This window comes from Pestalotiopsis fici (genome assembly GCF_000516985.1).
Source record: "Pestalotiopsis fici W106-1 unplaced genomic scaffold PFICI_Scf_3, whole genome shotgun sequence".
NCBI classification, from domain to species: Eukaryota; Fungi; Ascomycota; class Sordariomycetes; order Amphisphaeriales; family Sporocadaceae; genus Pestalotiopsis; species Pestalotiopsis fici.
In genome coordinates, this window is record NW_006917093.1 from 3,639,164 (window position 1) to 3,664,408 (window position 25,245).

The 25,245-nt window shown below is 49.6% G+C and overlaps 5 protein-coding genes across 5 annotated transcripts; 1 reads left to right on the top strand and 4 right to left on the bottom strand.

The window, feature by feature from the left end:
• Positions 1-330: 330 nt before the first annotated feature.
• PFICI_05246 (uncharacterized protein) lies at positions 331-1,641 on the bottom strand (the record flags this gene model as incomplete). The annotated part of the gene is made up of 2 exons (XM_007833827.1): positions 331-1,147; positions 1,226-1,641. 2 exons carry the CDS (start codon positions 1,639-1,641, stop codon positions 331-333), a joined length of 1,233 nt encoding a protein of 410 aa, XP_007832018.1.
• A 3,877-nt stretch (positions 1,642-5,518) lies between these two features.
• On the bottom strand, positions 5,519-6,103 carry PFICI_05247 (uncharacterized protein; the record flags this gene model as incomplete). Its single annotated transcript, XM_007833828.1, has 2 exons — positions 5,519-5,542; positions 5,636-6,103. The coding sequence occupies 2 exons, from the start codon at positions 6,101-6,103 to the stop codon at positions 5,519-5,521; spliced, it is 492 nt and encodes a 163-aa protein (XP_007832019.1).
• Positions 6,104-7,514: 1,411 nt separating this feature from the next.
• PFICI_05248 (uncharacterized protein) lies at positions 7,515-13,432 on the bottom strand (the record flags this gene model as incomplete). Its single annotated transcript, XM_007833829.1, has 4 exons — positions 7,515-7,818; positions 7,887-13,214; positions 13,351-13,368; positions 13,422-13,432. The coding sequence occupies 4 exons, from the start codon at positions 13,430-13,432 to the stop codon at positions 7,515-7,517; spliced, it is 5,661 nt and encodes a 1,886-aa protein (XP_007832020.1).
• Positions 13,433-17,770: 4,338 nt separating this feature from the next.
• Positions 17,771-21,541, top strand: PFICI_05249 (Chromosome segregation protein sudA; the record flags this gene model as incomplete). The annotated part of the gene is made up of 4 exons (XM_007833830.1): positions 17,771-17,808; positions 17,880-20,703; positions 20,757-21,192; positions 21,246-21,541. 4 exons carry the CDS (start codon positions 17,771-17,773, stop codon positions 21,539-21,541), a joined length of 3,594 nt encoding a protein of 1,197 aa, XP_007832021.1.
• Positions 21,542-22,163: 622 nt separating this feature from the next.
• On the bottom strand, positions 22,164-24,240 carry PFICI_05250 (ATP-dependent RNA helicase dbp9; the record flags this gene model as incomplete). Its single annotated transcript, XM_007833831.1, has 6 exons — positions 22,164-22,799; positions 22,853-23,137; positions 23,194-23,320; positions 23,372-23,486; positions 23,549-23,903; positions 23,968-24,240. 6 exons carry the CDS (start codon positions 24,238-24,240, stop codon positions 22,164-22,166), a joined length of 1,791 nt encoding a protein of 596 aa, XP_007832022.1.
• Between the last annotated feature and the right edge of the window lie 1,005 nt (positions 24,241-25,245).

Here is a 25,245-nt window from a genome sequence, read left to right on the forward strand (position 1 = left end):
TTATCTCGGTGAGAGGAAACTGATTAGCTGCATTGCATGGCGTTCAGGGGTTCTATTTTGCTCATCTGAATATTTTCGAAACATGGCTATCTTGGCGGAGATGGATGGGTCTGCAGTTGATTTAGGCCTTGGTAGTCTGTGTCAGCATTCAAGGCCAGAAAAACTAATTCATAAGCTACAAGTTGAAGACAATGAATGGTCCACATCTAGTAAGCCACCTCGAGGTGTGTCGGCTGACGGCATTGCTCCGATGAGCGATTATGTATATGTTATAATTTGCCTTTTCGAGCGTATATATCAACCATACCAACGCCTGCCGAGAGAAGAAAATCAGCCCATGAGCATTCCCCTAAATAATCCCGTCATTCTGTGGACCAAGGCCTCGGGTGCATGTTCACGGGGACTGAAGAACTCGAGTCTGGCCTCGATGCCATCGTCGAGGCTGTCTGTCGTCGTCCAACGCCTTCTACTATATCTCTTCAGACTCTGGAAATCCGATATCAACCGTTTCTTTACATTACTGCCAGAACAGCTCCGTAGGTACGAGGGCAGTGGGTACACGAGAAATGGCTGGTTGTCACTTCCGACATTGCCTCGTCCTTGGTCGTCTTCCGCTTCTCCCCAGTTCCCAGAGGCTGACTCCGAAGGAGTAGTCGGGTTGCTGCTTATGCTGCTCTCGTACTGGAACATCCTCATGCGATCCACGTCAACGGTGAGCTCAGGTAGTTGCAGCGCCAGACGGGCGCGCAGAGGACCGTGGATAGGGCTGAGGGCGGAGCTCTCGCGGACTTCCCACCAGAAGCGGTCGTCCTCGACCAGGTCGAGGCGCAGGGCCACACTGCGCAGGGTCACGTTAACTCCGGTGCTACCATCGCCGCTGCTGTTACTGTCCTCGAGGCAAAGGTTCGACAGGGCAATACAGACGTCGGCCCATGCATTTGGTCGGAGCGTCGCCGCGTGCTGTTGTCTATTGTTGTTCTCGTTGTAGTTGTGGAGTGCTGCGTAAGGGACGTTGAGCGATAGCTCGAGAGAGCGCGCGTGTTTGAGGTGAGGGGACGGGTTAGTTACAAAGAATCTGTGTGATGCGGGCAGAGTCGTCAAGATAAAAGTGATATGGGAGTATAATGATGGTCCCGCCTCGTGATGCCTGCAATCTGATTCTCAGCCAAAGCCGTCCTGGGAATATCTTTTGTCAACAGAAGTGGAAAAGAGGGTATAGTCCTACATTTGCTTGCAAGCGAGCAGGCAAGACAAGAATATTGACCTTGTGCTCTTCTTGCTCTCTTTTACACCCGCTTCTGCCTTGAGCATGGCTTCCTCACAACACCAGTGCTCGTTCCAGGTCGATGAGATGCGTTGGGCCCAAATAGCATCGCGCACGGTAGACCCGGGATTTTGGTCCCTGTAACGATGCCAGAATTTTTCAAATTTCTCGTTCCTTTCATCGCTGCTGTCCCGAGGCCTCGTACACGCATAGTGCGTTAAGCTGCCCCCCTCTCTCTGGAACACATGCTGACGTGACTTGGACGCTTCCCACAAGTGTGCATATATCATGTCCCTGACCTCGCGCGGCAAGAGACCAAAGAAACTCGACTGCGATTGCGTGTCTGCACACTCGCGAGATGTTGTGAACTCCGTCATTGTGCTGAATAGTTGCAAACTTTGGAAAAGAACAAAGTCATCCCTCGGAATATGGATACCGGATAGGGTTTCAGTGGTACAACGACGACCTTGTTGGAAACGTCCATGAAGATTGGATTGAGGCTGAACTTTAAAAAAAAAAAAAAAAAAAAAAAAAACTAGCTGCCGCTCCGAGACTTGTATGACCCGTTTCGGAATATCCTTGGATGTTGAGCATATCTGCGACCCAAAGTGCCGACGAAGCTGTGACGGCTCCAATTAATCTGGTTGGCGTGAGTAGAATGCAGTCATCGTTCGTGCTGACTTGGGAAGCCAGCAATGACAGGGTCTCGCGTTTGACATTTTCCCTAATCGATCAGAGCTGAAGTCAAGATGGGGCAAACTCCATGTGTCTCTGACTGGGATGGAGAGACACGATTGGCTGAATCGAGTGATTGGTGGTCTCAACCCCGGACTAAAGAAGCAAACATATGCAATGCAAGGTGATTGTAGTTTCTATAACACAAAATACCAAAGGGGGGAAAGGGCAGCCTGACCACATTGAAGTGCCACGACGGATGGATGGATGAAAGTGCCTCAATGGATGGGATCGAAGTGGGATACATTAGGCTCCTATAGATTGTACCGACTCGCAGATAATAGCTGGGCGAGAGACTGGACTGCTGACCCCAGTTGAGGAGGGGCAGTGTCTGGCCAATGAATGCCGATACCGATAGGCTGTTTCGTCAGATCAACATGCAGCCTGGAATCCTACCAGAGGGGGAGTTGCAAGGCACTCGACAAAAGTAGAAACTCCTACGCCTTGGCCTCGGAATATTGGGTCTTCTTTGGTTACACTGTGCGAGCCTTATGACCATGGTTGTCCTCGGTATACAATCCCACCCTTTCAAAGATTGGCGTGAATCATGATCTGATGATGACAGTCGGGTTCCATACAGCATGCTATTGGTCCACTGGATCTTGGCGGTTGAAAATTGCCCTTGTCTGCATGCTTCTTCTCTGTGTGAAGATGTGACCGGTAATTATCTATCCCTTGTGGTTACGAGAAGTTAGATCTGTTAGAAATTTCTCGCACCGAAAAGTGATGACGATAGTATATGACCACGAACCCGGTAACCATGTTTCTTTCCCCAAGGCCGGTATGCCCAGAGAGTATAAAAGCTGAACCAAGTTCACATATATAGGGAAAAGATCATAACCGAGACGGTCATCTTGTTGTGCCCTTGGCTGTCGCCAAAAAGAGTCGTTGAATTCTCGACACCATTGGCGGCACAGCAGGCGATATCCAGTAGCGCCTCCTAGGTCGTCTGGCTATTTGCAATAGCCCATTACTTTGCACTCCATCGTACTTTTGCTTTTGTTCACTTCTGCTGGATCCCGGCGGGAGCTCTATTGTGAAGTGCTTGCGAGGTTGTAGCGTCGCCAGCATTGATATTAGAGTCTCCTCATCAACCAGAGCCCAAGATTCGTATTCCCACAGAACAAAGGATATCCTCAAATCATGAAGGCTTGTGAATGTCAATAGTTTGTCCATAATGCCCGAAAACCTACTTGTATATGGATGAGGTGTTTTGAGAAAAGCGAGGTAATCATGGACGCACGCACTCAGCGTAAGATCCAGGTGTCTGATGTGCTGCAATAGTGGCGGCGGCTGGGATACCAGAAATGTGTTGGCCGTGGTGGTACGGTTTAACAGAAATTTGTGGTTTTCAAAGATGGATTGCAAAACCTCTGGATACCTATGAGACATTGTCAGCTCTCCCTCTCTCTGTCTATGTCTGATGTACTGTGACTCGGATAGAAAATTAACGCTGGTCCTCGAGGTCGAGAGACCGAGTAAAACCTACATTTGCTTACAGACCAGGAGCATGTTCATCCAACCAGTCCTATCCGTTCTTGAGAATCCATCCTCCTCGACGGAGGCGGTTGACTGGGTGGACTGCAATCTCTCCCAACACATCCAGTGACGGGGACCCCAGCATGAATTGAATTGCCTGTCATGCCACATCCGGAGCGAGGCTACCCTGAATCTGTCTGAATTTTGGGCATCGTAGATCCTATCCATCTCCAACTGAATATGGTCGAACTCTTCGTGGACTGGACTCATGACACATTTTGAGTGGCAAAAAAGGCCGTGCTCGTCTTGAAATATGTGATAATCTTGAATTCCAACATCCCACACGTAAAAGTAGATGAGATGACGGAGTTCAAGAGGAAGCATTTCTAGAAAGGGGGAGTTGCATTTAGTTTCCCACGTCGTACTCGAATTGCTGGGAAACACCATTCTCTGCACATTGCCATGGTGAGCGTCGACTGCTGGGACGGCGCTGGGAGTCTCCGATCTGCTCGACTGAGCAAACCAAGGCCTGAGACACAACGGGTTTGATTGTAAAGGCTCATGAGTCATTTTTGGCGGCGATTTCTTTCTTTGGGGGATGGAAAGGAATGTAGTTTGATGTGATGCCCACGGTTTCCATGGTGTGTGTCTCTTTCTTACCCCAACGAAAAGAGCCGGTCGCGACTTCTTAAATATTTAACCTTCAGAATAGCAAACATGCACGGCACCAACCATAAGAAAAAAAAAAAGACTTTGGCCAAACAAAAAGATTGGCTCAACTTCATGCACACAAAACCAAATCCAGCTGCAACGTCCAAGTTAATATTTCCTCGCCCCATTTGCAGATCAGCGAGCCGTCCCGTCAATATGACAAGTAAGACGAATGGCCAATCTGCTGAATGGATGGATCTGTCACAACAGCATGACTGTCACATGCACACGAGACATGTGCAATTCCACAGAAGGATAGAACACGCCACCTCCAAATGTGATTCTCCCAAAAGGGGGGAAAAAAAAAAAGACGCCTAGATGCTCTATGAGGTGCACATGAACAGGCCGACGGACCAATGTCCCTTGGCCCCAGCCATTTGGGAACCAATAGAAAATAAGGTGTTGGATGTTTGCCAACGGACCTGCGCCCCCCTCGTGCATAACGGTTGATTCTATTTCTTGATATTTCATGCAATTTTGGTGACTCGAGACACATGACAGTTGACTGTTTGTACAGCGAACCGATGCTCCTTTTGAGTCAAATCAGGGGCAGTGTGCGTGGGGGGTCTTCCGGACTCTAGACGGGGTACATTAGATTTGAAGACCCTGTTGCTACTCCGATGCACTTGTAGATTCGCTTCGTGGTTGGCTATTGATGCAGTTGCTTCATATCTCAATGCCCGCTGCGGCTGCGGCCCGTACATATGCTTGATCATACCTACCTACAATCCCGTGCGTGGCAGGCGCATCAAGGCCCACCATAGGTCATAATTCCGATATGACCTGATTATTGAAATGATTGGCGGGCGGCCCCTGGAAGCTTTTGTTTCCCAATCCCTACGTTCGAGTTGTATAGAGCTGCGTGATTTGACTTACTGAATATCGCCGACTTCCAAACCCATTCTGATTTTAACAGAGCTTTTGACTGTATCTGTTTGCCAGCTGGGAATAGCTCCAGTCTATATTTGCAATATTGATACTTCAAACTTGTCAATGAGAGACTAGGACCCTCCAACTATTGATCTCTTCGAAGTTTACGTGAAACTGTGTAGGCTAGTATAGAGTTTAGGGAGCATTGATTATCAAAATTATCTTTGAAACAGGAAGCCCGTGCTAGCCCTCTTATATATCTATAATTGTTCATAAACGATCATATGCACATTCAAATTATCCACCTTTGCTCCTCTATTCCTTCCCCCAAGACTAATTTCATGACCTCATTATATATGCAGTTTCGCATGCCAAAGAACATTGACTCATACGGTCCAATACATTTTATTTTAGCCCATGCACAACAGGAAACACCCCCTTCCATAGAACACACCTCTCTCAAGGGTCTTCAACTGGCTGGTTCTGATTCGAGGTAGTCAGCCATCATGCCCAAGTTCTTTTCTTGGTGGCGGTGAAATATTTGGAAAAAAAAAAAGAAAAGAAAAGAAAGCTTACATCGCGCTGCCAGTACTCCTCATAGCAGTTGACATTAGTCGCAGGGATATAAAAGACATCACCGCTACCCTTGACGACCGCCATGGGCCCGGCAAAGGACGACGCGCTGGCATCCGTCGACACAATGTCGCCCTCAGCAGCGGTGGCAGCGTCGGCGGGAAGCACGGCCTTGAGCGTAAAAGGCGAGCTGACCGAGACGGTGGTGCCGGCAAAATCGACCGTCGTGGCATTGTTGACGTATGCCGTGTCCTGAGGTTCCGGGAAGTCGGGCAAAAAGTCGGGATAGTACCAAAAGATGGCTGCGTAGCCTGCCGAGGTAACATTGTTGATGCAGTTGGCAAAGATGTAGCGCTCGGCTGTGTCACGCTTTGTCATCGTTGCCGCGGTCTGTAAGAGAGGTGCCGCGCCGACGAGGGTCGTGGCCAGAAGGGCACATGCGGCTATGCCTTGGATGGTGGAGTGAAACATGATGATAGGAGTGATTTGATTATAGGCAAGCCGATTATTTCCTTGAATAAACTGTTACAGACTCTTCTAATATTTGCAAATAAGTATAGACAACTGAAGAACGGCAAAGTTGATATCGTTGAGCAAGCTGACTACTTATATATCCGTACAGATTACATGGGAGTCTCCGTTTTCGTGAGGCTCAATATCATTCACCGAGTCTCGTACGTTCCTTGCTCATCGACTCACCACCCACCGGAACAGACCTTGCCTAGCGTGAGTGAGTCCTTTTCTCTCTCTTCATTGTCCAGGCACCGCTGACGACCTGCATAGTGGCTTGCTCACCTACATGAGCTTCCAGATCCAGCAATAGATTCGAGAAGAGAGGGGCTGGGTCGGCGGAGATGCTTTAGCGATCCATGTGTGTTGTGGTGGCGAGAAACCATCTATCGAGTCTTTTCTTTGACATCACAAAAGTCAGCGCGAATGGGCCCTGACTCCATCCGAGTCTACGAATTGACCGCATATACAAGCTTGGCAAAAGAGACATGGAAAAAAAAAAAAGCTTGTAAATATGCTTGTAGATATCCTTGACAGGGATTCGTAGCGGGCACTAATGGAAACACCCGACCAAGACACGAATCGACTATCTGCTCGCGTAATTATCGCGCATGAACTGGCCCCTCCCGGTTGTCGTAACCGAACCGAACGGTGGGTAAGAAAGGCGGTAGAGAATGCAAGCAATAATATCTCTCCACCCTTCGTGAGTCCTTTGGAAAGAAGGCGATTGCTGGATGTTTCCTCGCGTCTGCTAGTCCACCAATGGTGATTGGAGTATACGACATCGGCCACCATAAACTACCCTGTGCCTGCATCTACTGTCTATAAGTAGGTAGCCAGCGGCGTAACCGTTAGTAGCGAAGTCGCTCTATCAGCAAGCCCCCCCCTTGTGCTTCTTTGAAAACACCAGCAGCGATTTTACCAGCCACCCCGATCATACCCTAGCCACACTCGCTGGGATTCTCCCATGCAATGTCCAGTCCATAGGATGGGAGAGGCCATGAAAAAGAAGGCCGTGTTGGACTTCTATAACTTACATTTTCTGTAGTACCCGCAAAGACTCGAGACCAACCAAAAAAAAAAAAGGCAAGACTCACAATTCATATTCACAGATCTATCTCTATGCTCTTCTGATGAATAGGAATGAGCCTGCCAGTCCAAGCCAGCAGGCAAACTTGGACGCACATGAGTATCGCTGGTGGCGGGTTATTGGGCCCATCCCAAATTAAAAAACAAATCAACTGGATATTCTTGGTGTTGTACAAATAACCCATGGCCCATCCCTTCTGATTCTGATCCTTCTCGCTTTTTCGTAAAGCTGGATCGAATCGGCTGATACCGGACTCGCTTTCCTGGGATTGTCCAACCAACTCTACTGCATTGTCTTCATAAAGCCATCAAGATCGAAACTTTCTTCGTACTGGCGATTGTCCCAAAGCTCGCCAAGGTCATCAATCCAAGCCTTCTTGCCTGGCGCACGCACATCACCCGTCTCCACGTCAACCATATCCTCCTCGCGACCATCTATCCCGTCCTTTGGCTTGTCGGTAATGAGATTTGGACCCGCATCGCCCAGACTAAAGAGGTCAAGAATCTGGTCCGTGTCCATGGTCCCCAGACCGGCGTTCTGTTGATTCACGACGGTGGAGGCAACATCAATCTTGAATGCTTGCAGACTGGACATTGTGTAAGTACGATACATCGAACGAGCAAGGCTTTTCAGCCCCCGAGCTTTGAGACTTACCTCAAGATCTTTTCCTCCAGAGTACCCCTCGTGATCAGTCGATACACGTTGACAACCTTCTTCTGACCGATGCGATGTGCTCGATCCATAGCTTGAAGATCACGCTGCGGATTCCAGTCATGCTCAACAAAGATGACCGTATCAGCACCCGTCAGGTTGAGACCTAAACCACCGACGCTAGTGGTAAGTAGCAACACATCATACGACGGGTCGCTGTTGAACTTGTTCACAATATCTTGACGCTTGTTGGCTTCGACAGACCCGTCGAGGCGCAAATGCGATACGGACGGGAGCATGCGCTTGAGGACCGTGTTTTGCACCATGTCCAACATTTCCTTCATCTGGCAGAAAATGAGGGCGCGATGAGGCTTGATTGGCTGATACAGAGGGTCGTTCGAGTCAGTCCCCTCAACTCCAATGCCACAGTCAATGAGTAGATCCTTCAGAGCTGTAAGTTTAGGAGCATGGACAATGTCGTCGATGCTGGTTCCTTGCTTTGCAAGGAATCTTTGCGTCTCGTCGTACATGTTATTAGCCGGCGTCATGACCAAAGCCGGGGAGTTGCACAATTTGCGCATGTACTGAAGAGCCTGGAAAATGTGCTGCTTGGCTTCCTTGTCCTCACGACCAGCTGTCTCACTAATCTTTTTGCCTTGCTTCTTGTTGAAGTCTTCAAACAACTTGCGTTGCAGGTCACTGAGGTCGCAGTAGTAGTTCTGAAGGATCTTGGGCGGCAGATCATCAAGTACCTCTTCCTTCAAGCGACGCAACAAGAATGGCAGGACTTGCTTGTGAAGCGCCTCAATAGCCAGGGCACCAGCCTCTTGTTCCTTCGAAGATGCTTTGCTGAAACGGCTGGCAGCGATGGGTTTGGCGAATCTGTCGAGGAACACCTTTTCAGTGCCTAAAAAGCCCGGCATCAGGAAGTCAAACAGAGACCATAATTCCAGGACGTTGTTCTGAATAGGGGTACCAGTCAAAATGAGGCGGTGGTTGCTTGGCAGTCGCTTCACTGCAATGGTAATCTTCGCCTTGGGGTTCTTGATCAAATGACCCTCATCAAGTACAATATAATTCCAGCTCTGTTTTTCAAGGTACTCGGTATCATTGCGGCATACTTCATAGGATGTCACCACAATATCAGACGACGCAAATTGCGAGGCCTTGGCCCTTCTCTCGGCAGGAGGGCCAACGAAGGCAGTGACGCTGAGGAAGGGCGCATACGTTTTCAATTCTTGCTGCCAATGTCCAGACAGAGTTGGAGGGCATACGATGAGCGTAGGAAGCTTCCGAACGTCTGATGCCCCAGTCTTCTTGAACTCCTCGGCCCTGTTGTAATGATCGCTCGCCACCATGCAGATGGTCTGAAGAGTCTTGCCGAGGCCCATGTCGTCGCAAAGGATACCATGTAGATGATATTTGTTAAGGAAATTGAGCCAGTTGACACCATCCTGTTGGTAGGATCGCAGCTCGGCGTTGATCGCAACAGGGATTTGGAAGCTTTCAACTTTCTTAGGATCCAACAATTGACCCATGAACGTCCGTTCACGATCTCTACCCTTGAGCAATTCTTCTGATAAACCTGGCGGGTCGGGAATTCCAGCTTCAAGGGGTACAAGTTTGACAAGTGTCGCAAATGACGTCGTCGCAATGAGTCGAATGTCATTGTCAGAGTCGCTCATGCGACCCAGGACTGGAACAATCAGGAAGATCACGTAGGGCAGGATGCCATCTCCCATGACAGCAATCAGATGGTAGATCGTTTCGATTGCGCCTTGGCGGAAGTGTAGATCGATTGGGTTGCTGATGGATGGCAACACCTTTTCTACAAGCGCGGTCATACCCTCGACCGGCAGAACACTGCATATGGTTGCGATGCACTTCGCTGCCATGTAACGATAGACTGAGAGTTCGGAATGAAGGGCCTTGATGATCAAGGGGACCTGTTGCATGATGAACGGATGAAGTGCATTATCCAAGGTCGGAGCCATTGTACGTATTACTGACAATGCATCAACGATCTCTTGTCCCAGCTCACATTCGGGATCCTTGGCATCGGCAGGCAAGTCACCAGAGAATGCCACCGTCAGAGGTTCTTCCATGTACTTCCTGAGACTGGGCACAATGTTGAAGATGTCAGCACCAAATACTCTGGCCAAAATCTCCAGAGCTTCCTTGGCGCCGCGCCGGGTGACACGCGCAGCTTTGGCCTCGCGCGCCCACTTCTCAGGATCATCATGGTCCACCCGATCTTCTTCCTTCTGCATGGATAGAACAACGTCGGTCTTATTGACGTGAACCGGGAACTCTGGTGTTTCTGCAACCTCGACGCAAGAGAACTTGACAAGATTAGCGACTACCTTGTCCGCAGGACCGCGGCGACCCTTCTCAGTGAAGAGCTGTACAAGTCTGGAGATTGTTTCTGATGAACGTGTCTGTAAAAGGTGACTTTCTTCGAGCTTGATGCTGTCCATGATGCCCTTGATGAGGGGACTTGGCTTCTTCGGCAAGACTTTCATTGCAATCAGGGCGCATGCAGCAGCGGCACGGATACGGATATCACGGCCGTCCTTGGCAGACTTCGCCTCTTGTATAGCTGTCGATGTCGATTTCCTCGCGTCCATGAGATCGTTCGTGGTGATTAGGCGTTGGGCTGGCGCCATGGCCTTTCGAAGCCGCTCAAAATCATCGCCCACGCACTTTTCGGCAATCGAAATAGAGAAGGCTGTCGGTCCGGCCTCTGCCTCACCCTGAACAACCACAGGCAGAGTTGGCAGTTTGCTCTGTGATACCTTGCCATGGTCGCGGAAAAGATTAACTAGCTGCGCACATTGCGAACGTACCCGCTGCACATAGCTCACTAGATCGCGGTAATGCGAAGGTCTCTCAGACTCGATGATCTTCTGAAGCTCATCAACATAGCGTTGCTCCGAGCTGGCGTTTGCAGAGTTCGTAGAGTACTCATCGACAATCATGCATGCGGATAACTGTGTCGATGAGTATGACGAGGTAAATCCCGGCATAAGTGTTGCATCAAAGGCCTCCAGTCTAGACGTCGGGACAAGTGACATAATGAAGCCCATGGCTCTGCCTGCAAAGATACGTGACCTAATCAGAGTATCCATACCAACAAGATCCACGTCACCATGCATCATGTGGCCATCAAGATCATGAGAGTGGGCTGTGGTAGGCGCCTCGTCAACCTTGGTGGACTTTCTACGCCTCTTTGCGGCTCTCTCGCCTTCCGTCTCAGATCCCTTGCGCGGGGTCTGGGATACGAAACCAGTGATCGAATATGTACCCCCTGAAGGTTTTTGGAATAGAGCTCCATTCATTGGAATAGGGTTACGTGAGACACCAACAGGGTGCAAGGTGAGCTGCATCAGAGCATCAATATGTGGAAGGAACTCCTGGGCCAGATGTTCAGGATTCTTTGCCAAGCACTGCACAAGCGCAAGCCAAAGGTCCATCGACACATTGAGTGTTGCGCTATCTCGCTCGACCAATAGATTTTGAAAGATGAGACGTAGAGTTTTGCCGTCTAGCCAGCCAAGCGACTCCTCGCCCAAGTGTACAAAGGTCATAAGAGCCTTCAAAACAGCGAGACGAACCGAGGTGATGGTATGTCTAAGGAATGGATATAGGCGTGGGACCAGCTGCTTGAAAGATCGCTCCTCGTCTTCCAGTGCAGACTTCTTCATGGCCTCTAACACTTCAGGGAACCCACAAAGGGTGGCCAAGAGATCCATGATCTTTCCCGTGCTTGCACTTAGATCATCGCCTAGACTTGACAAGCTTTCCCAAACAATATTGATGAGTTCATCCAGTACAGCTGGGCGCATAGCGACAAACTCTTGCGCCATCGGAATGAGCGTTGCAGCGCTGACAGACCTGACATCGTCGTCGAGGTCGCCAAGGCCCTTCATGACCGCCTGGATGATACCATCAATCAGGTCGTTGTGTTGGAGTAGTAGATCTTTCCTGACAGCCACAACATAGCGTAAGCCGACCATACCTCCATGGCAGACTGACCAGATCTGGCGGTCCAAGCCAAGGTCCTCTTGTTGCATGACCATGCGATGGAGGATTCGGTAGATGCTGTATACTGATTCGGGAGGAATATGCTTCAAGAAGGAGCCAAGAGTCTGACCCACTGTCTCCCTAATGGGAGCAACAGAGGTATCTGATGCGTAGTCTGTGAACCTATCGAGCATCAGAACCGAGCAGAGCCGGCATGCCATATCGTCGAGCCAGCCTCGATTCAGGGCGTCATTGTCGCTCCTACTTTTTCCTCTCAAACGACCCGCGCCAGCACCGTGGACCCTCAGAATCTCCCGGAGACCGAGTGCCGCGCCATGCCTCGTCTCCCATTGGGGGTCAAATATGTCGATTTTCAAAAAGTCGCAAAGTCGCTCATATGGCCACTCGCTGCCCTGGAGCTCGTCTTTCGTCTCGATTTCGGATTTGATGGGGATTACAGGCCCTTTGTATTCAGAGACGACTTTGCTTTCTTCGTCCACGTCATCTGGGCGCTCCAAGGAAAAATAGTCGGCTTTGCCATTCTTCTTGGAGTCAGTATCTGCCATGGGCGTGTCATCAATATCTGATTTGTCTGTGAAAGAACGGCGGATGGACAGGTCGCCAAAGCCACCTTTCCCCTTGGCGGCATTCTGCGCATCTCGCTTTCTCTTGCGTCGTAGCTGATTCAGCTGCCTTGCGCTAAGCCCGGAGTCCTCCCCAAGTTGCGCTGGGCCTCCAATGCTTTCCTGTCGACCAAGGCCGTTGCCATTAGGTGGGGCATCCTGTGGCGTCATAGGGCTTGCAGACTTTTCGATTTGGATGGGTATTTCGTCGTCCTCAAACGGGCGACCAAGAAGGCCGAGGCGGCCCAGCAGGGTCTTCTTCTGATGAACCAGTCGTGCCTGTGGCTCCAGGCTGGCTAAGCCGAGATCTACGCTTCCCGTTCTGAGTAATTCCCGGCCATATTTGAGAATCATGGAAACATCCAGAGTGTCCAAACTGAATAGTTCGGAGCTGACCGCCACCGCAGGCTCTTCTTCTTTCTTAATGTGCCCATTTTCTGCCGACTCTTCCTTTTTGGCAGACGAAGGGTCTTCGTCCTCATTAGGATCGTAGCATGCTGCATTCTCTACGATCTTGCCAATCGCCTTGGCAGCAGTAGCCCTAGTATCCCAATCTTTATGACGAAGATATGGCACCACTCTCGACAGAAGATTGAAAAGCTCCTCGGGATGTTGCTTCTGCCAGTCGGCAAGTTGATTGACAGCAGTATCTTTGATCAACTTTGTGCTGCCTGTCTCGAGGATCCTAAGCACATGTTAGCGACCGTTGGGGCCAAACACACGCCAACACTTGTGGGACTTTTCATTCCGTATGACAAAAAAGGGCCAAGAATAAGCCCATTTCAAGATGTTGACAGCTGCGAAAAGTCTTGGATACTTACGTGACGAGGCGATCCAATCTGCGATGGTGTCAGTATGTGTATGTCGTGCCGGGATTTTGGGAGATGCTTACCTTGACGCCATATTTATCTAAACAGGACAGGCTATATGGCCTATGCTTGATGAAGGTTCATTTCGTTTCGGGATCTAGCTCGGTAGATGTAAGTATTCTAGGTGTTGTGTAAACTTCTGAAGGGAAAGCATATGGCCATTGTGCAACATGGCCAGGAAGTGAGGTTTTGGAATCATGAGGAGTGACCTGAAAAATGGGAGCGGGCTGGCTGCCTGGAGCTGCACACGTCTATATGGAAAGGGTTGTTGGACTGGTGACCGGTGATCACAGTAGGTAGTGATTGGATTGTATGGAACAAGTGGCGGAACTGGGTTGTAGGCAAACAATGGTGTATTATTTTGCCAGGGTATACTATAAGCCTGGCAGCTCTACGGCCTATATAGTCGAGGCTTGGCTTACAGTCCCGCAGGTGAAGATATCGCCAGCTGTAGGCAGTGCAACAACACCATTGTTTCCCGATCCCAGAGTGTGCAGGCGACAACGGCATCCAGATGGGAATCCAAACGCTTGCGGGTAGGCTTCTACATTAAAAGGTAGACCACATGTAGCCGCCACACACACAGCACATGCGACTTGACCTGGGTGTATACGGGGGACGCTAGGGATATGGGAAGAGGAATGAAAGTATGGGAAGGTAAGTTGCAAATTAAGGTGCAGACAGGCATGTGTGTCGAAAGAGGTAAAAAGATGTGAAGATCCATAGGCCATGGGGTTGGGAATATTGCACTTACCAGGAATTGTATTGGATGATGGCCTCAATTACAAGAAACGTATCAATTTGTCCTGCAACACCAGCGAAAATGCCGACCAAGGTTTAAAAGAAAAACGGGAGGGAAGGAGGGGGGGAAATGAGAGAAAAACGCCTGAGGATGCAATTGGAATATGAATCGCTTTTGGATGTCCGTCTATGGCCGAGGAGAATAAGAAGGAGTTGATGCTGCTGCTGCTGCTAGTTGAGATGGGCGCCGAAGGTGAATCACACGTGGCTGCCGCGAGTTCGTGATGATATCTTGATGGGCAATGACTACCTCTGTTTATGCCTTATTATGTGCATAAAGCGTGGGGAGTATGCACAAAAATTGCACAAGTTGGTTGGTTGTGGTTTACAGTTTAGGAATGCTGGCCAATTATATCTGTTGGCGACGGGATTGCTTTTGGCTAGGACGCAGCTTCAAGGCAATAAACAACCATAACAAGTCGGGCAAGAGCCTTGATTATTTCTGCAACCCTGAAACCAAGAAATAATGTTGATGCCTGGGATGGAAAGTTGAACCGGTTGAGATGTTGTGTGATGGATATACCAGTCGTGTAGTCGGGTATGTAGTAATCGAGAAAGAAAAAAAAGAGGCTGAGAGGCTGGCTGGCTGGCTGCGCTGGGCCTGGGCTCACTCGCACTGCTGCTGGCTGCAGGTCTGATGACTTTCGTCCAGCTGCTGCTTGCTTCGGACTGCTTTTCGCGAAAGTGGGCGAGCCTGTCCATTAATATGTCTACCCATATTTAAGTACTTTTCAGCCCAAGCTCCCGTGCAGGGGGGTAGGGACCCACTGCGCCTTTCCATGTCGCCAGCTGCCACCAGACTCTCGCACTCCAGTCGAGCCCGGTCTTTGCGCCCAATCGGCCAACCTACCTGGGTTGCTGGGGAGCTGATGCTTGCCTTTCGCAACCATGCTAGTGCCGCCTAGCGCAATGCGAGCCCGCTGCCAAGTGCCATGTTGCCATTCTTTCCTCTCGAGAAGCCCGCATTGGAGGGGGCATAAGGGTGGGGCACCTACAAAAGCTCGCCAATCTGTCTGGTAGGTACCAGACACACTCATACGTGGAATGGGCGATTCAAGTTTTTTTTTTTGTCCATTCTTTGATTCTTTTACCCATTCTTTCTTTGTGATGATCTGTCTTTTGTAACATTGACATACCCGTCCCTGGCCCTCGAACAGATAGTCTCGACTTTTAGACAGATAACGTAAGCGGTAGGGGAGGAAACCTCTGCTCTTGGGTGACTGATTATATTTCTTTTCGCCTTCTCAAGTGTACACCCATCTATCAATTTTCTCCTTGGAAAGATCTGGAGAGATCTTTGCCGCACCTGCATCGCTCAAAACCCATACAAACACGTTCCCTCAGCTTGTGCACATATGTAGCTGACACGAGGAGGGAGGCTAACCTAAGATGTGTACAGTACATATCGTTGTAGCACGACAAGCCGACAATGCAGGTCTGTCGATCGAAGAAAAAGCTTGGTGTCTCCCAATCAACACAACAGAAACTGCATCCTTGCAAAAGGAAGCCCTTCCCCAAATCCTGGCCCGTCAATCCCGCCCCGGGTCACGATTGAAACGGCTTTTTAGGTTAGCAGAGCTTGCTGACTGTGCGCAAATGTCATGATGTGAAGAGATGTAAGGATATACATGTATAGGCAATACATGTTATCCTTCTTCATATGGCAACCCCAACATTTACAGCGTTTATCGGAATAAAAGTTCCATATGCGTCACAAAACGACACGACACGACACGACACGACACGAAAAGCTACGACGTTGACTGATATATCCCTAGACATATTGATAACGCACTACAGTGCCCCCACAGTACAACCTCAATCAACGTTTCAAGCAAGGTTCATGTGCCTGCTGACCAGATACCTCGTCGCCTGCAGCTTACACAGTAGCTACGTAGCGTGGTCGTCGACTTTCGAGAAGTCTGTCGTCTTGAGCAGAATACCCAAACACAACTTTGTACTCGAAATGCCTCGAGATGATTCTGCCTGCTCGTGACATGATGAGACTGATTCGTAATGGATAAAAAGAGGTCACGGAGAGCCGTCCCGTCCATGAGGATGCCGACCTGAAGCAGCACCACTATCGACCTCAAGTCGAGGTAAATGCTGGTAAAGTTCGGTTCATTGCTATGGGAGAGTGCCGCTAATTCCACAAACGCATCAGCATCCTAGGTAGCAGCCATTGAGAAGCGAGCCATCCCACCCGGTGATCCGACCACAACCAGCCAGGGGCTACTTGCGTGAAGAACAACTTTGAAAGCGCGTTGGGACAGGCTGAATCATCATTATCATCATCATCATCACCATTGGGACAATGCAGTCACGGTTAGCAACTGCAAATGACACGTGCTGCTAACTATCACCATAAAGCGCACTACCGGTATGGTGGGCAATAACTCTGTGCACGCGGCTCCAGTTGGACTTGGCCAGTCTAGCGATCGCGACGCGAGAGCCAGGCAGCATTGTCAAGTCCATATAAACGTAAAAGACAAGCTCCATCTCCCGCCGCATTTCCCGAGCCAGAGCCGAGGCCGAAAGCAGATAGCTCTGGCAAGGTGAATGTCCTTTTGACAATGCTTGTGGTGATGCGAGATATGCTACGGATCTCTTACCTTGATGGCTTACCGTGCCGAGACATGATCAGTACCTTAATGAGCAGGAATCAGACAGCTATCGTTGGAGTCCAGGAAAGCTGAAATAAACCCTATCGCAGATCCGACAAAAAGCGCACCTGCGGCCCAGCTCACGCAATCTCTACTTTGCACGTTCCTAGCTCTTTTATATATAGCATGACCGACACGCGGTTGCGTAGATTTGCGACTTTATTTTGCCTGAGGGGCCCTCGTGGGGTTTTCTATGCGCTGTAGTCAGTATATTAGTTTATTCAAATACCAACTGAGGTCCTGCTAACATTCAACGGTTGGAGTGTTCGAACGACTCAAGATATGTACCTCCAGTAATAATGGCATCGAAACCCGCGTATTTTCTTATGGCAATTGAAATCAAACTTCAAATTCTTAGATATACTCCCAAGACGGACGTGCTGCAGATGATCATTTATCATGTACCTGATAAAGTACCTGGAAAAGTAAGCCTTTAAGCATCATGGTACTCGCCGCACATGGGATACGTGTAATGTATTATTCAAGTTTGTTCATGGATACGCTAGAACAGCACCGAGCCACAACCCAATGTGCGATGAATTTCTTGTGGCTGTGCTCCAATGCAAAGCATTGAGGGCACGAACATTGGATAGTACATTTACTAGCGTATATTGGGCAAAGTACCTGGCGTACCTTACCTTGCTGGAACAGGGGACCAGACTGCCTAGACTTCAAGGTTGTGTGTTCATGGCTCCCCGCCCTCAGTCAGCCTGCGCGACTCTCGACGCGTTCAACAATTTGTCTCGCTGGTCCATCGCGACCAAAAAAAACGCCAACTCATTGAGTTTTGACGCAACGACGCTGCCATCGCATCGCCACATCACCATTGCAGCTTTCGCGTCTGTATGCGACTAGTATTTTGATATCGTCTTTGACCGCGCTGCCCGATTGGCAGCACCGTGGGCATCATGTATATCAAGCAAATCATCATCCAGGGCTTCAAAAGGTACGCGACTAGTGAATTGCGACGCATCAACACTACACCATCCCTTGCGCGCATAGCTAACACTACTGCAGCTACAAGGACCAGATGGTCATTGAGCCCTTCTCGCCCGGAACAAATGTCGTCGTTGGTCGCAATGGTTCGGGCAAAAGTAACTTCTTCGCAGCCATCCGGTTCGTCCTGAGTGATGCCTACACTCAACTTAGCCGAGAGGAGCGGCAGGCGTTGCTGCACGAGGGTTCCGGATCGGCCGTCATGTCTGCATATGTCGAGATCATTTTTGATAACAGTGACAACCGATTTCCCACCGATCACAAGGAGGTCGTCCTCCGTCGTACCATCAGCTTGAAAAAGGACGAATATTCGATCGACAAGAAGGTGACAACACTCAAGGAAGTCAACCAGTTCCTCGAATCTGCCGGTTTCTCGAAATCCAACCCCTATTACATCGTTCCCCAGGGTCGAGTCACTGCCCTGACAAATATGAGGGAGTCAGAACGTCTGACACTGCTCAAGGAGGTTGCCGGAACTCAAGTCTACGAGGCACGCCGTGCCGAGTCGCTCAAGATCATGAACGACACAAACAACAAGCGCGAAAAGATTGACGAGTTACTCGAATATATCAAGGAACGTCTAAGTGAACTTGAGGAAGAGAAAGAGGAACTGCGAGGATACCAGGACAAGGACAGAGAGCGCAGGTGCTTGGAATATGCCTACTATCACAAAGATCAGGTAGCTGTCCAAGAAGCCCTAGAAGAGCTCGAGGAGGCCCGACAAGGTGGAATCGACGACACAGATGAGAATAGGGAAGCCTACACGGCTGGAGAGAAAGTCATTGCACAACTCGATGCAGAAATCCACAAACTACAACAGCAGATGGAATTGCTTCGCATTGATCGTAGGCAGCTGGACGAGGACAGGCGAGAAAGTGCCAAGGCAAGAGCAAAGTCTGAGCTGGCTGTGAAGGCTTTGTCAGACAGCATGTCTGCTCAAGACCAAGCCAAGCAACAGCACGATGCTGAATTGGCTCAGGTCAGAAAGGCTATAACATCGAAAGAGGCGGAGCTGGCCAAAATTCTCCCAGAATACGAAAAGAGAAAGACCAAGGAGTATGAGATCAAGCAAGAATTGGACACTGCCGAGGCCGGGCGGCAGAGACTCTTCACGAAACAAACGCGAAGCAGCCAATTTAGGAATAAGGCCGAACGAGATGCGTTCTTGAAGAAAGAGATTAACGACCTGAACCTAACTCTCAGTCAACAGAAGGCTACTCGTTTAGACGCAGAGGAGGAGGTCAAGAACAAGCAGTCATCCATCAAGCAGCTCGAGAAAGATGTCGCAAACTTGCGCTCCAAGAATGAAGGCTTTGGCAACAGTCGCATCGCCCTTGCCGATGAAGTTACTGGTGCCAAGGACAATTTGGAGAAGCTTCAAGAAGAGCGCAAGCTGCTGCGCCGCGAGGAGGATAAGCTAGATGCGATCCTCTCCAATGCTCGTAGAGAGCGAGACCGAGCCGAGCGTGAGCTTTCGTACACCATGGATGGAGAAACCTCCCGCGGTCTGGCGACGATCAGGCGCCTCAGGCAAGAAAAAGACATTCCTGGTGCATTCGGCACACTGGCCGAGCTACTCGATGTCAATGAGGCCTACCGCGTTCCTGTAGAGCAGGTTGCTGGTGCCAGCCTGTTTCATTACATCGTCGACAACGAGGAGACAGCAACATACTTCATGAACGCGCTTCAGCGAACACGGGGCGGTCGTGTCACCTTTGCACCTCTTAGCAAGCTGCATCCTCGTCCGGCCAATCTTCCACGCGCGAATGACGCTGTCCCTCTTGTGAGCAAGATACAGTACGATCCAACTTATGACGCTGCGTTCCAGCAAGTGTTTGGGAGAACCATCATCTGTCCGAACCTGACCGTCGCTGGTCAGTATGCCAGGAGTCACAACTGTGATGCCATCACGCCCGAGGGTGACACGACCAACAAGAGGGGTGCCATGACCGGAGGTTACATTGACCCAGGAAAGTCGCGTCTCCAGGCAGTTCGTAATGCGACCAAGTGGAGGGAGGAGTACGAACAACTCCTGAGCCAATCTTCAAGCATCAAAAAGGAGATTGAGAAAAAGGAGCAAGAGATCACGTATGCTACTGGTGAGCTTCGCAAGCGCGAGCAGAAGCTCCGACAAATGGATGACAGCTATGGCCCGCTTCGGGCGGAGCTCAACGCCAAGAGTGTTCAGATTGGCCGTGAGCAAGATCATCTGGAAGCCGCGATCAAGCGACGTGAGACTGTCGATAGAAACATGAAGGATTTTGGCGATACGCTGAATGCTCACGAAGCCGAACTCTCTTCGGACTTCAAAAAGGCTCTATCAGCTAATGAAGAACAGCAGCTCGAGAGCCTCAGTCAATCTGTCCAAGACTTACAGAAGCAATGGACAGAAATTAGCAGAGCCAGAAGAGAACTGGAGGGCCGCAAGCAGATTCTGGACGCCGAGCTTCGAAACAATCTTCAGCTAAAGCTCGATCAATTGACAAGCCAAGCTTTTGAAAATGGTGCAGGCGGCAGCAGCGGAAATCTGAAAGAAGCTCAACGTGAGCTTAAGAAGGCCCAGAAAGCCGTTGCTTCAGTCGAGACAAGACTTCAAGAGAATGAGCAGCAGATTGAGAGCACGGAAGCCAACATTGGCAAGCTGGAAAAACAGAAAGCTGCCAAGGACCTGGAACAACAGGAGCTCGCTCGAGATATCCAGAAGCAGCAGAAGAGAATGGAGAAGGGCATCCAGAAGAAGGCACTCCTCACAACGAGAGCCATTGAATGCGCCAAGAACATTCGTGACCTTGGTGTACTGCCCGAAGAGGCATTTGAGAAGTACGAACGACTGGAGTCGAAGAGTGTAAGTCAAATTGAACTTTAGTATCGCCAAAACTCTACTAACAAAATTTGCAGATCGCTTCGAGGCTGAAGAAGGTCAATGACGCGTTGAAGAAGTACAAGCATGTCAACAAGAAAGCCTTTGAGCAATACAACAGTTTCACAACTCAACAGGATCAACTGCTCAAACGGCGCAAGGAGCTTGACCAGTCTCAAGAGTCCATCGAGGAGCTTGTGGCTCATTTGGATCAGCGCAAGGACGAAGCCATTGAGCGAACCTTCAAGCAAGTCTCCAAGGAGTTTGCCACTATTTTCGAACGACTTGTACCTGCAGGTCAAGGCCGTCTCGTGATTCAGCGCAAGGCCGACCGTCGAGTTGATCCTGAAGAGTCTGACGAAGAACAACGTGGAAGCGTTGAGAACTACACTGGTGTTGGCATCAGTGTGTCGTTTAATTCAAAGCAGTTCGATGAGCAGCAGCGCATTCAGCAACTGTCCGGTGGCCAGAAGAGTAAGTTTTCGCACCATTAGTCCAAAGCTATTTCCACTAACATGACTTGTCAGGTTTGTGTGCTCTTTGCCTGATTTTTGCCCTCCAACAAACAGAATCCAGTCCCATGGTTATCTTTGATGAGGTGGACGCCAACTTGGACGCTCAATACCGGACGGCCGTCGCTGGTCTTCTCGACTCCATCTCGAAGGAGGCGGGGACGCAATTCATCTGTACCACGTTCAGACCCGAAATCGTCCTTGTTGCGGACAAGTGTTATGGTGTTACCTTCAGGAACAAGAACAGTAATATCAACTGCGTCCCGACTGAACAGGCATTGGACTTTGTGGAAGGTCAAGCTCCCCGATGAGGGAGTCCTGGACGCAGGAAGGATGCCCACTCATGAAACACAATGGCCGGAGGGGAAAGGGGTTTGGCGTTTGCTGGCGACAGCTTAAAGCTGTACATTTAGTCCTAGGCTTTTTGCTTTTACTGTCGTGGCACGTCGTCTTTGTGTCACGACCTGTCACGATGTCTGTAGCTGTATATTGAGAATAAGACATTGCTTTTGGCTGATACATGCTGTGATATTTGATGACCTTGCAATTTTGATCCACAGTCAACAATCTTTTTCACGTGACATGACTCGAAAATATCGGTGCAATCATGGGCTTGGATGGAGCACCCGGACAAGAGCCTAAAAGCAAGGGGGCGAAGAAAAGAAGAGTGGCCCTTTACGTTGTGATCTATGTGTACTTGTTTGTCCATGGTTTGATTTCGGCACATGTACCATGAAAAGTCATTGGAGTGGGATGCCACCCCTTACTCGATGTCTTTCACAAGAATTCCATCTATTCTTTGCTTGATTTCACATAATCGCAAGTGGACTTCGGGGCCAGAATACTGTGATATCAATTAATTTTTGCGTCCTGTGAATGGCAAGTCACGACTGAATTGTAGGTCGAGACACATCTATTTAAATCGCTGGTGGCTTATTTCTTCGACTTCGGCCTTCCTCTGAACGATTTCAGTGGATCGACTCTTCGGGTACCGATTCTCTTTCCCTTGCCTCTGAACGACTTTCCTTTCTTCGATTTTCCGTCTTTTTTGAATGGCACAAATCCAATCTCGTTTGCCGTCAGAGCTTTCTTGCCCTCGGGCAGCAGATAGTCCGGCACCTGCTTCAGGTGGCTTTGTGTCCTGGCCGTCCTCATCTCTGTGTCGTGTCTGATCAGATGCGACAACTCCTGCGGCTTCTCTTCGAAATATCTCTTGAGCTTCTCACTCTTTGCCAGCTCCTGTCTCAGCTCTCGTACACGTGCCTCACGAACAGCGACACTGGTGACGGCTCGTAGCGCATCGTTCATACGATACCGGAAGTTGTTGACTTGCTTCATGTCGAAAGCATATGGTTTAATCTCTCTACCCTTCTTCTGCTGCTGCTTCATGATCTTTGCCAGCACCTTTTCGTCGTTTTCAGCTGTTTCAACAGTGGTCGGCATGTGTTTGCGATACTGTTCCTTTGGCACAACAAATGACAAGGCCATACCACTCTGCGAAGCTCGTGCCGTACGTCCAATCCGGTGAGTGTACGATCTGGCCGAGGTGGGTAGGTCAAAGTTGACGACCTGGTGATTATTAGCAGGGCCACACGCTGTATAGTCCGGAAAAGAACACTTACGCATGAAACGTTCCGAAAATCGATACCCCTCGAGACACCATACTCGTGATCCTTGGGCGACTTGCGCTTCTTCTTCTTTGGGGGCGCCTCCGCTTTCTTGGACTTTCCAGTAGTCTCGGCGTCCTCCTCAGCATCTTCTTGTTCCGGAGACTCCTCATCGCCAATAACCTCGTTCTCATCAGAAGCAATGATGATGTCATATACGTTGCGATTAAACTCGGATACCACGTGTAATCTGGAGTTGACCGGAAGTTCGCTATTGAGGATACAACTCCTTATTCCAAACTATGATTCTCATCAGCCATGTCCCCATGATCTTGTAGATATAACATTATAGTTACCTGCTCAAAGAAAAGCTTAAGTCGATATGAGCGATCAACGTCGGCGACGAAAATGATCGACTTGCCCTTGATCAACTGGAGCTTGTACATGACATACGTGAGAAGGAATTTCTCGTCTTCGGCGCATCTGGAATATGTAAGTCAAGTGAATTCATAGAGCATGGCAATCAAAGCTTACTTGACAACAAATTGCGAGAGTTTGTCCTCCTCGGCCTCATCTTCTAGATTGAGAAGAGTGGGGTTTCGGCAGAAGATGCCCTTTAATGTGTCAACTTCAGTGGTGAGTGTGGCACCTAGAGGCCAAGATTAGCAACATGCAGACTCATGCTTCCAGGGGGAATCAGGCAAAACGCACTCATGAGTATTGTCTGTATGCCTTTGGGGATGACACCGGCAATGCTCTGGAGATCATCGTCGTAGCCGTAACTGAGCACCAGGTCGGCCTCATCCAAGACAAGATGGGTGAGGTTGTCGAGCGATAGTGCAGAGTTCTTGACATTGTGCCATGCCCTGGCAGGAGTGGCGACAACTATATCGGGGGAGTTGGAGAGAAGCGACTTTGATACTGCATCAGGAACTCGGTCGGAGAGCTTTACGATTTGGATCTCCTTGGAACAGAAAGAGGTGAAGGATTCAAGCACAGTAGTGACTTGATCGGCCAATTCGCGGGTCGGGACAAGGAAGAGGGCAGCAGTATATGGTGTAGACGCCTTGTAGTCATCATGTTAGCCATGGTCATCGCAGATGAGATGCCGTATGTGTTGTCGAGCTCACCTGCTTCTTCTTCTTCAATATGGCCTCGAGTACCGGCAATACATAAGCAGCAGTCTTTCCGGAGCCAGTGCGAGCCTTTGCAATAATGTCGCGACCTTCGAGAGCCAACGGGATAGTCTTCTGCTGGACAGTGGTGGGTGTCTTGAATCGTTGGCTTGCAATGGCTTGGAGGAGTCGGGGTTCGAGATTGAAGTCGGCAAAGCTGGGCTCCTTCTTGTCGACGTCGGCCACCTCGACGCTGGGGGCGTCGTTCTCGTCAAGCTTCCTCTTCATGGCGGATTCTCAGAATACAGCGGAATCAGGATATCTACCGGGTTGGTTGGACTCTACGTCTGCACAGGCGGTGGTTTCGCCAGGGTGCAATGCGGTGCATTTGGTCGCGGCAGGTATCATCAACTTTTTTTCTTATCTTATCGGTCACTGGGGGGCCACACTACTGTACTACAGAGTACGTACTGCAGTAGCAGCAGTGGACTGCGACATGGAAAGTGGGGGGAAAAGCGAAAGCCCAGACTCTGAATGTTGCTTGTGGTCCACTCCAGCTGTGGCTTCTCATCTCTCTCACTTGCTGCATTTCAATGTCCATGGTTGTGGTCAGAGCGGGTGGCAGGGAACAAGCCAAACAACATTGAATAGACAATAGGTACCTCGGTACCCTCTTCCGGCGGGTTTCAATCAGTAATAATTGCACATGTGTTAGGTGTGCATGCCAGGTGGGCCATTCAGTCCATTCTGAGAAATTGAAACGTCGAAACATTGTCAATGCAACCATGTCCAGGGCTATCATGATATCAAAGAAAAGGAGCCGACGATAATTTGTAGGAGAGCCCTCACCAGTCTGATGAGAGAGTCTAAGCGACCCTTTGCTTGCTGAGACAAGTGCTTTTGGCTTTGTCTTTTCTTATCTCTTGGAGGATGTATCAAGCAAAAAGCAAGGTTGTTTCCTACAAAATAAGTCCGAATGTCTAGTGCCAGGAGACTGAGTGTATCTGAACGTAGGTTTTACCACGCAACTCACTCGGCCAGTGAGGTGAAGCAAATCTTCAATAAACTCAAGTTGACAGAAGTTTGTCACGCTTGGCGTATTACGTACAAATGCTATTACAATCCCAACACAACCAAGGCGTTTGATGGTTAACCATAGTGCATACTGATTTCCAAAACGGCGACAATATAATCGCCAGCTCATTGGAGATGGTAGTAATCCCCCCCAGGTCGTGTTGATCCAAACTCCGGCACTTAAGGCCAAACCCCAGACTCCCGCCCACTTCCCCAGAG